The sequence below is a fragment of the Dipodomys ordii genome, unplaced genomic scaffold (assembly GCF_000151885.1).
Source record: "Dipodomys ordii isolate 6190 unplaced genomic scaffold, Dord_2.0 Scaffold23, whole genome shotgun sequence".
NCBI lineage: Eukaryota > Metazoa > Chordata > Mammalia > Rodentia > Heteromyidae > Dipodomys > Dipodomys ordii.
The window spans coordinates 8,060,328-8,067,813 of NW_012267239.1; the positions used below are offsets into that span (position 1 = coordinate 8,060,328).

The 7,486-nt window shown below is 47.1% G+C and overlaps 2 protein-coding genes across 3 annotated transcripts in view; both read left to right on the plus strand.

The window, feature by feature from the left end:
- The first annotated feature begins 785 nt into the window (after window positions 1-785).
- On the plus strand, window positions 786-4,855 carry Rplp0 (ribosomal protein, large, P0). The gene is made up of 8 exons (XM_013014409.1): window positions 786-909; window positions 1,181-1,282; window positions 2,129-2,304; window positions 2,412-2,499; window positions 2,606-2,752; window positions 2,854-3,039; window positions 4,188-4,328; window positions 4,626-4,855. The coding sequence occupies exons 2-8, from the start codon at window positions 1,229-1,231 to the stop codon at window positions 4,785-4,787; spliced, it is 954 nt and encodes a 317-aa protein (XP_012869863.1). The 5' UTR covers window positions 786-909; window positions 1,181-1,228; the 3' UTR covers window positions 4,788-4,855.
- A 2,525-nt stretch (window positions 4,856-7,380) lies between these two features.
- Gcn1l1 (GCN1 general control of amino-acid synthesis 1-like 1 (yeast)) overlaps window positions 7,381-7,486 on the plus strand; it is a 64,249-nt gene continuing 64,143 nt past the window's right edge. For both annotated transcript variants that reach the window (XM_013014378.1, XM_013014377.1), the window contains exon 1: window positions 7,381-7,412. In XM_013014378.1, coding sequence (XP_012869832.1) covers window positions 7,395-7,412 — 18 coding nt within the window. In that variant the 5' untranslated portion in view covers window positions 7,381-7,394. The remainder of the gene's footprint in view (window positions 7,413-7,486) is intronic.

The following is a 7,486-nucleotide window of genomic DNA, read 5'->3' on the forward strand; positions in this document are numbered from 1 at the left end:
TTAGTATAAAAGGAGACTGTCTGGAGGAGGGATGGCAGGAGGGGAGATGGGGAAAGAAAGGATGCAGAGGATTGAAGTACACTACATGCATGCATGTGTATGTCTACATATTTCTCTATATAAACTATATACAGATAAATTAGTCACTCACATACACATATAGATATCTGAAGATAGCATAATAGGGAGTTGGGGGTAGGTCTCATGGGGCAGTTTATTTGTAGCAAGACTTGGCGGATTAATTGGTGATTAATTGGTGAGTTAATCAGGTGGCTGCGATTATTCTGAAATCCTGGTATGCTCTGGCAAAACAGCAAAAAGAATGATCTGGCTAAAAGGAAATGAGTCATTAGGCCAAGGTAGCGATGAGATAATGGGTATGGAGGACCTTTCAGGCTGTCACCTGAATTTTCAGCCTTGACGGTGAAAGAAATGGGCAGCTTTTGAGAATTGTGAGCCAGAGAGGATTTAGGTTTGAAGGATCTCGCTGTTTTGGGTCGCAAGAGGAACAAACTAGGGGTGACAAAGACCGTTGAAGAAGGCATCCTCCTTTGAGCTGCGTAAATTTGCTGATGTGGCCAGTTCAGCCAAGGAATTCGCACAGCCTTGCAGAATCTACCTGGAAGGCACCTCCAGGCCAGCAGGGGGCAAAGCTCTAAGCAGAGCGCCTTCAACTCCAGACAGCTCCCTCCTTAACTACCCTACTTTAAAGAGCGCTTCCTGTTGGCCGGAGTGGCAGCGGTAGGCTACAGCCAATCGTTGACGACATTAGTTCGACTTGGCGGGATGGGCGACGGCGCCAGCCAATAGGCAGGGACGCCGTCCGTGGCTTCCGATTGGTCTCTGGTTCGCATATAAATGGCTCACGCCGGCGGAAGGCCCTTCTCTCGCCAGGCGTCCTCGTGAGAGGTTTGGCGGCGCGTTTTTCTTTGCTGGGCAGTGGTGGCCGGAAGCGTGGCGTCTTTTGGGGGACCAAGGAGGGTGGGATGGGGCGCGGTTTGATGGTGTGGGGGGCCCGGGGCGCACGCTCCCTCGTACTCTGGCGGCGGATTGGTCTCCGCATGTGGTGGCTGCTCAAGGCCCAGCCGGCGAGCGCCCGCGCGTGGCCCGCTCCGTGTAGGCCTCGGACGGAGGGACAGGTGTCGGGGTGCCCGAGCCTGAGCTCCTTTTCTCCCCTCAGTGACCTCGTCTTTAAACCCTACGTGGCAATCCCTGACGCACCGTCGTGATGCCCAGGGAAGACAGGGCGACCTGGAAGTCCAACTACTTCCTTAAGATCATCGTAAGTGCGGAGTGGGTTGTGGACCAACATCATGGTGCCCCTAGTTTGTATTAAGCCTTTGAGGGCAAATCTGCAGTCGCAGCAGTTTTCATAAGTACGCCTCCCTCCTTCTTTCCCTGCTTGACACCATCTTTGGAGAGGCTGAGACAAAAGAGTGACTCATTGTAGAACCTGTCAGGAAAGTAAGTGTTCAAAAGCTTCATGGTGGCTTTCCAGGGTTGGTCATAATCAGAAGCACTACTCCTTAGACTAAATCTTAAGAATTTAGTAAGTAAGTAAGTAAGGTATGTTTCAATTATCCCACTTCGCATCATTCTGCTTTGGTAGGTTTGAACTTGGGGCCCCATTCTTGAGAGGCACAGTTGCTTAAAGATTTTTAGGTGAAAAAGTCTTGAATGGCAGAGTAATCAGATACCCCCAACCTAGACTGTACAAATAATGCTTTGCAATACTTTATACCGTATTTCTAGTCCCTTTCCTTGATCAGTTCTTGGGGGGAGTTTATTTTCTACTTGGCAACTACTTTAGTGGATTAGATTTGCCTCATAATTGAAAGTAAATAAGCAACAAAAGTTTACTTGTAGAGATGAAGTCGTCTTTTACTAGTTCAGATGACCAAGCCCAGGATTTTGCATATGCTAAGCAAGTGCTCATCAGCTTGTTCATTCCCAGCCAGCAAGTCAGGCTCAGATCTGAAGGCGTTAAAAGTTGGGAGGCCCCTGATAGGAAGAACTACCACAATCTTTAGTGTGACTTCAAAGCATAGTGAGGAGCAAGACAGAAACCAGTGATTGTGTTTACTTTGCTGACGTTGCCTCCTTTCTGTTTTCTGGTTTGTTTTTATAGCAACTTCTGGATGATTATCCAAAATGCTTCATTGTGGGAGCAGACAATGTGGGGTCCAAGCAGATGCAGCAGATCCGCATGTCCCTCCGAGGGAAGGCTGTGGTGCTGATGGGCAAGAACACCATGATGCGCAAGGCCATCCGAGGGCACTTGGAAAACAACCCAGCTCTGGAGAAGTCAGTCATTGTCCCCTGGTAGCACTGTCCTCCCTTCCCGAAGCCGCCCTTTTTCCTGGGGAAGAATGGTGCTTTCAGGTGGTGTCCTAATAAACTTCTTTTTGCAGACTGCTGCCTCATATCCGCGGGAATGTGGGCTTTGTGTTCACCAAGGAGGACCTTACTGAGATCAGGGACATGCTGCTGGCCAATAAAGTAAGGGGAGAGTCAGTTTGGAGAGAGATCTTATCTTAGCCTTTAAAACAAAATTGGCCAGTCTCAGCTTGTGTCAGTGGGTAGATTTCTTCTTGTCTTCTTTCAGGTACCTGCTGCTGCCCGTGCTGGTGCCATTGCCCCATGTGAAGTCACTGTGCCAGCTCAAAACACTGGTCTGGGGCCCGAGAAGACTTCCTTCTTCCAGGCTCTGGGCATCACCACCAAGATCTCCAGGGGCACTATTGAAATTCTGGTGAGTAGCAAGGCACACAGTGTGTGTGCATGTGTATTTTCTGTAGGCCTGCTAGGTGTTCAGATACTAACTAACTGCTCACTGTTAACCTTGTTCCTCAGAGTGATGTGCAGCTGATAAAGACCGGAGACAAAGTGGGAGCCAGTGAAGCCACACTGCTGAACATGCTGAACATCTCTCCCTTCTCCTTTGGGCTGATCATCCAGCAGGTGTTTGACAATGGCAGCATCTACAACCCTGAAGTGCTTGACATCACTGAGGATGCTCTGCATTCTCGCTTCCTGGAGGTGCGTGCTGCGTGAACTAGCTGTGTGACCAGGCAAAGTTCAGTCTACTTCCTTCATATCCTCATGCAGGAATGACAATTATAAGGTTGAAGGGTTTAATGAGTGTAAAGCCTTAGAAAAGTTTTGGGCACTGTACATTCAGGATCCTACAGTGAGACAGAAGATAGTAGTAGTGACATAGTTGAAGGAGACTATGGGGAGTTTATCATCATACATAATTTACAATGCTAAGTACCTTTTTTTGGAGGGATGAATTATCCTTTTTTTTCCTGAGATTTCTGTCTTACCTAATTTTACCATTGAAATGTTACAATAGAAGATTGTGGTTTCTTTTTTTCTTTTGGTGGCATTGTGGGTTGAACTCGAGCCTGAGCTGGCCTTCAACTTGTGATCTTCCTGTCTCTATCTTGAACAGACAAAATTAAGTTATATATGAAGTTGCTCCTCCATATCTGACTTCCACAACCTGCACATTTAAGCAAATTAGGATTTGAAAGCAGAAACAAATTTTATGCAAACTTTGTACTGAAATTGTAACTTCAGCCATCTTAAAGAAAATATAACTTCAAGCTGGGTGCTGGTTGCTTACTCCTGTAATTCTAGCTACTCAGGAGGCTGAGATCTGAGGATTGTGGTTCAAAGCCAGCCTGGGCAGGAAAGACCGTGAGACTCCTATCTCCAATAAACCACCAGAAAACTGGAAGTGGCGCTGTGGCTCAAGTGGCAGAGCGCTCGCCTTGAGCTGAAGAGCTGAGGGACAGCGCCCAGGCCCAGAGTTCAAGCCCCATGACACACACACACACACACACAAAAATATATATATATATATAAAACTTCAGGGATAAAAGATTGAGGAGTTGTCTTAGTACTTTACATTGTCATAGAATTATAGTGGGTTTGAAGCAAGTGGTATATGGGACACCTTAGGTTTGGAATAAGGGTAATTTTCTAAATTGAGAAGTCTGAATTGGGAGCATTTAGGATAACTATCCTTCAAGACTCAGCTGCTTATAACAATACACATTGAATTTTTCTTGAACTTTTCTCCAGGTATCTCACCTAAAATGCGGTCTTTTTAAGTTATATTTTGTCTTTAAGAAGTTGTACAAAGGGGTACCATCCAACAAATAAAATGTCTCCTTCTGCAGGGTGTGCGCAACGTAGCCAGTGTCTGTCTGCAGATCGGTTACCCAACTGTGGCCTCCGTGCCTCATTCTATCATCAATGGGTACAAGCGGGTCCTGGCTTTGTCTGTGGAGACTGACTACACTTTCCCACTTGCTGAAAAGGTAAAAAATCTCATCAGGACCTCAGTGAGCCTGAAAGCAGGATAAAAGCTTGTGGGGTTAAGTGTCATTCATAATTCACACGAGCAGGTACTTTTTTAAGAGCATATTTTAGAGATTTGGGCAGAGTGGGTGTGTACTTCAGAAATAACCAGACTTGAGGGGATACAGAGGTGGGCCTTACACAGATCTTAGCATGCAGTAAAGGCCTCCTGGACTTGGTCATGATGAGTAGTGGGAGGGAGGGTTGTAGGTATAGAAGGATGATGACTCCATTCACCACTGACTTCTCTCCTTCAGGTCAAGGCCTTCTTGGCTGATCCATCTGCCTTTGTGGCTGCTGCTCCTGTGGCTGCCACCACCACTGCTGCTCCTGCTGCTGCCGCAGCCCCAGCCAAGGCTGAAGCCAAGGAAGAGTCGGAGGAATCAGATGAGGATATGGGATTTGGTCTTTTTGACTAATTTCCCAGAAGCAGTCAACTCAGATTTATTTGCAAAACAAAATAAAGGCTTACTACTTTCTCTTAAAAGTATTTTGTGGTTAATGGTGCAAGGTGAAAGGTTGACTTCTATCAGCTAAGTGAAGCTGCTGTTTGAACAACCTAAGTCTACAATAGCACACTTACTATCCAAGGGAATATGTTGTGTTAAAATCACCGTTTGGATGGCCAGAACAGGATTGTGCCAATTTTTTTTTTTTGCCAGCCTTGGGACTTGAACTCCGGGCCTGGGCACTGTGTTTGTTCAAGACTAGCACTTTACTATTTGAGCCACAGTGCTACCTCTGATTTTTTGTTTATGTGGTACTGATTAATCAAACCCAGAGCTTCATGTATGCTAAGCAAGCAATCTATCACTTAAGTCACCTTTCTAGACTGGCCTCAAATTTGATGGCTTCAACCTGAGTGCTAGGACTACAGATGTGACGCATCTGGCTACATGTTTGGTACTGGTATGGAGTTACATGGAATATAACTTGTACCTAGAATTAGCATGCAGAACACTTAGTTGGAGCATAAAGTGCCAAGATATCAACAGTTAATGTGATGAGTGGTTAAACAGGTGGTGTATTTATATTATGGACAAAGGGATGAATTATATCCCAATCTGGCTACTGCTGTTCCCATTACACTAGAGTATAGCTGTATGGCCAGCCAGCCTCTTCATTAAAATCCTTTGAGTAGATTAATGTCAGTTCATACATGCATTCAACAAATGTATTGAGTCAGATGAATTCTTAGAGCTGGGTTTTTTGAGCTGGGCTCTGGTGGCTCACACCAATCCTAGCTACTCAGGAGGATAAGGTTTGAGGATTGTATTTCAAAGCCAGCGTGGGCAAGAAAGTCTGTAAGACTCATCTCCAATTAGCCACCAGAAAACCAGGAGTGGCGCTGTGGTTCAAGTGGTAGAGGGTCGCCTTGAGCTGAAGAATTCAGGGACAGTGCTTAGGCCCGGAGTTCAAACCCCACGACTGACCTCCCCCCCCAAAAAAAAAAAAACTGGTTTTTTTCAAGTTGGATGGTGAGTAGTTAGGTGATAATCAGTGTTTAAAGAGTAAATAATACCTGATTGGCTGAGAGGCTAGGTATTTTGTTTAAAATCTTATAAATAGGTATGCACTGATATATTTATTGTAAATAGGGTTTTGTCAAAGTTGATAGCCAACTAGAGGTCTCATTCTCTAAACCTGTCTAAACTGGGCATCAGTATCTGATTTTACCTATTCAGGAGGCTGATATCTAAGATCCAGGTTCAAAGCCAGCCAGTTTGTCACCAGCTGTGACACCTTTGTGCTTGTTTTCAAACAGCCCTTGTACTTAACTGCCTCAATTTATTACAGCATGTTTTCTGTTAATCTAACTGTGCCTATATAACCTTTGTTAGGTATGGAGAAAAAAAAAAACAGTACAATCAGCACTCCATAAATTAAAAGGATTTTGCATCCAAATTCAACTGTAGTTACATTCGATGTAACTCTACCAGTACTAAAGTAGCCAGGTATGTTGTGACACATCTATAATCCTAGCACTCAAGAGGCTGAAACAGAATGATCAAATTTGATGCTAGTCCCTGAGACTTTTTTTTCCTGCCAGTCAGTCCTGGGGCTTGAATTCAGTCTGAGCACTGTCCTTGAGGTTTTTCTTAAGGCTAGCACTATACCACATTGAGCCACAGTACCACTTCCGTTTTTTTTCTGTTTATGTGGTACCGAGGAATCACATTCAGGGCTTCATGCATAGGTAAGCACTATCAGTAAGAGACATTCCCAGCCCCCTGAGACTTTGATCTCCAACCAAAGAGCCAGAAAGTGGAGCTGTGTGATTCCAAAGCCAGCCTTGAGCAGAAAAGGCTGAGGCAAAGAAATGTGAGGTCCCAAGTTCAAACCCTAGTACTGGCATATATAAAAAGTGGCAGTCGACAGAGTAAAATTCAGACAATTAAGTATAAAATTCAGGATCTGGAGGTTCTTTCCTGGCTCTGGTCTCGGCCTCCCACCTGGATCTGTAACTGAACCTGCAGGCCTGAGCCTCCCAGGGCTCTTCCACCTTGTCTGTCTTCAGACCACTTCTTCCTTTACCTCGGCCCTAAAGCAACACTAAGCTGTTGTTGTTTTGTTGGGTCGCAGGGTTTGAAGGTTTGAACTCTGGGCCTGTCCCTCACTTCCAGCTTTCTCTCTTGTGTGGTGCTGAGGAATCGAACCCGGGGCCTCAGGCATGCAAGGCAAGCGCTCTACCACGGAGCCACCTTCCCAGCCCCACAGAGCAGTCGCTAAGAAGGCTTAAGAAGCTCTCGCGACAGTGTCCAGGCTGGGCCTGCGGCCAGGGTGGTCTCCCACGTGGCAGTCCCCTGGACCTCCACGCCCTTGCGGCCAAGCTGAGAAGGGCCTAGGCTCGGCCGCACGGTTCTAAGGCCGCGACTGCGGCGGGTCACCTTCCCGCCCGGGGGCGCCGGGCCCAGGCTGGGGCTCGGGCAGCGAGTTTGGCCTCGCCCTGACGCGTGGGCCGCCCCGCCCCCCCGGCGGTGACCCGGAAATACTCCGGAAATAGTTCCGGGGTCAGCGCCGGCAGGATGGCGGCCGACACGCAGGTGAGGCGGGCTTGCTGCGGGGCCAACGCGGCCAGCGACTGGGCGCGGACGGCGGCGGTTGGGTCCGACCGCTC